General features: G+C 37.3%; 1 protein-coding gene across 2 annotated transcripts in view; it reads left to right on the top strand.

Annotated features, from left to right (window-relative positions):
• Positions 1 to 897, top strand: part of LOC105273799 (putative protein TPRXL) — a 1945-nt gene extending 1048 nt beyond the window's left edge. The window contains exons 3-4 of one of the 2 annotated variants that reach the window (XM_011316435.1): positions 52 to 240; positions 311 to 897. In XM_011316435.1, coding sequence (XP_011314737.1) covers positions 52 to 240; positions 311 to 507 — 386 coding nt within the window. In that variant the 3' untranslated portion in view covers positions 508 to 897. Of the gene's footprint in view, positions 1 to 15; positions 241 to 310 lie in introns of both variants that reach the window. The other variant, XM_011316434.1, reaches the window with a different exon arrangement.
• The last annotated feature ends 539 nt before the right edge of the window (positions 898 to 1436 follow it).

Genomic DNA, 1436 nt, shown 5'->3' with positions numbered 1-1436 from the left:
CGTCATCTCCATCAAATACTGAGAGTTCGACTTCGCCGTCATCTTCATCAAGTACTGACAGTTCGACTTCACCACCAAGTACTTCAAATTCAACATCGCCGACAATGCTACCAAGTGATCCAACGTCTCCTCCCTCTGCAGAATCAGACATCGAAGGCAGGCAATTGAATTCGCGTTTCAAGCGCTGGGCGGAACTCCGAACAGAAAAAACTCGCGAGTGCTACAAGATCATCTATAAAGGTGCGTTAATTTGAATATTTCCCTAAAATTTTACGAATCACGCAGATTTGATATTGACATTAATTTCCAGAGAAAGAAACGGAAGTTGTAGAACGTGGGTGCGTTCCACCGGCGTCTCAAGGGTGTACCGATTTGAGAACCGGCAAAAACGGTGTGACTTACTGTGGAACATGCGACAGAGACGCCTGCAATTCATCTTCAATTATCACCCACAGCCTGACGTCAATGCTGTTACTACTCGGAGTAACTTTCTACTTGACACGATAGAGGCTATTAATACTCAAATTTCCACGAGTATTACAGGATTTATTCAACAGCAAATGTATATTCACGCAATTGCCAGTACGAAATAAAATCCAAATCCAGCGGTTGTAAACTCATTAGATCCTACGAAGAAGAAGAAGCCAAAAGCTATTAAATAATTTAAAAAAGAACAAAGACAATTCAATTTTCAATTCAAAATTTTTAATGAACGCTCCATTTTCTCATTCTCTTAAAATATTCTAATAAATTTGTCTTTCTTTTCGTTTTTATTTGACAAACCCACATGAAATTTAATTGCCAATTATTTATACGGCAGCGCAATTAGCGAAAATATTGAAAGTGTATACATCAATCAATCGAAGATATTGATAAATAAAAAACATGTACAGAGGATATTTTCTATATTTTTATTTGATAAATTGGGATAATTAATTCTTCGGAATGTTCTCCAGAGAATGAATGTTTCCAGTTGTCACGGGGTCTCGGTGAATTGAGATGAAGGTAACGAGTGAAAAGACATCAACGAATGCACTAATTACAACGATATTTCTTGAAGTCATTATCCGGAAACAATGGAGTACGTCCAGAGTTAACGAATGAGCTGAACGTTGAGTGTCAACTGCAATTGTTTGCAACCGCTCGATTGTAGAGAGCTGTCAGATAGGTACGAGGAACGTTTCGCACAGTAGAAGAGACACTTATACTTGTCCCAGCTCGTTTTATTTTTTTCTCTCAGGAAAAATCACGATGAAAGATAAAAATAACACGAGGAAGCAAAAAATTGTTATGCATTTGCAGGAAAAGATGGCACAAACGAAACGATTTCAATGCGGAATTGAAAACATCTGTAATCTCTGGATTTTATGGAGATTATATACATGAAACAGGTTTTATAGATTATTTTTTTGCACGCCAGAATTTTCCAATGAAAA

Source organism: Fopius arisanus, unplaced genomic scaffold (genome assembly GCF_000806365.1).
Source record: "Fopius arisanus strain USDA-PBARC FA_bdor unplaced genomic scaffold, ASM80636v1 scaffold00007, whole genome shotgun sequence".
Taxonomy (NCBI): Eukaryota; Metazoa; Arthropoda; class Insecta; order Hymenoptera; family Braconidae; genus Fopius; species Fopius arisanus.
This window is presented reverse-complemented; position numbering and strand designations above follow the sequence as displayed.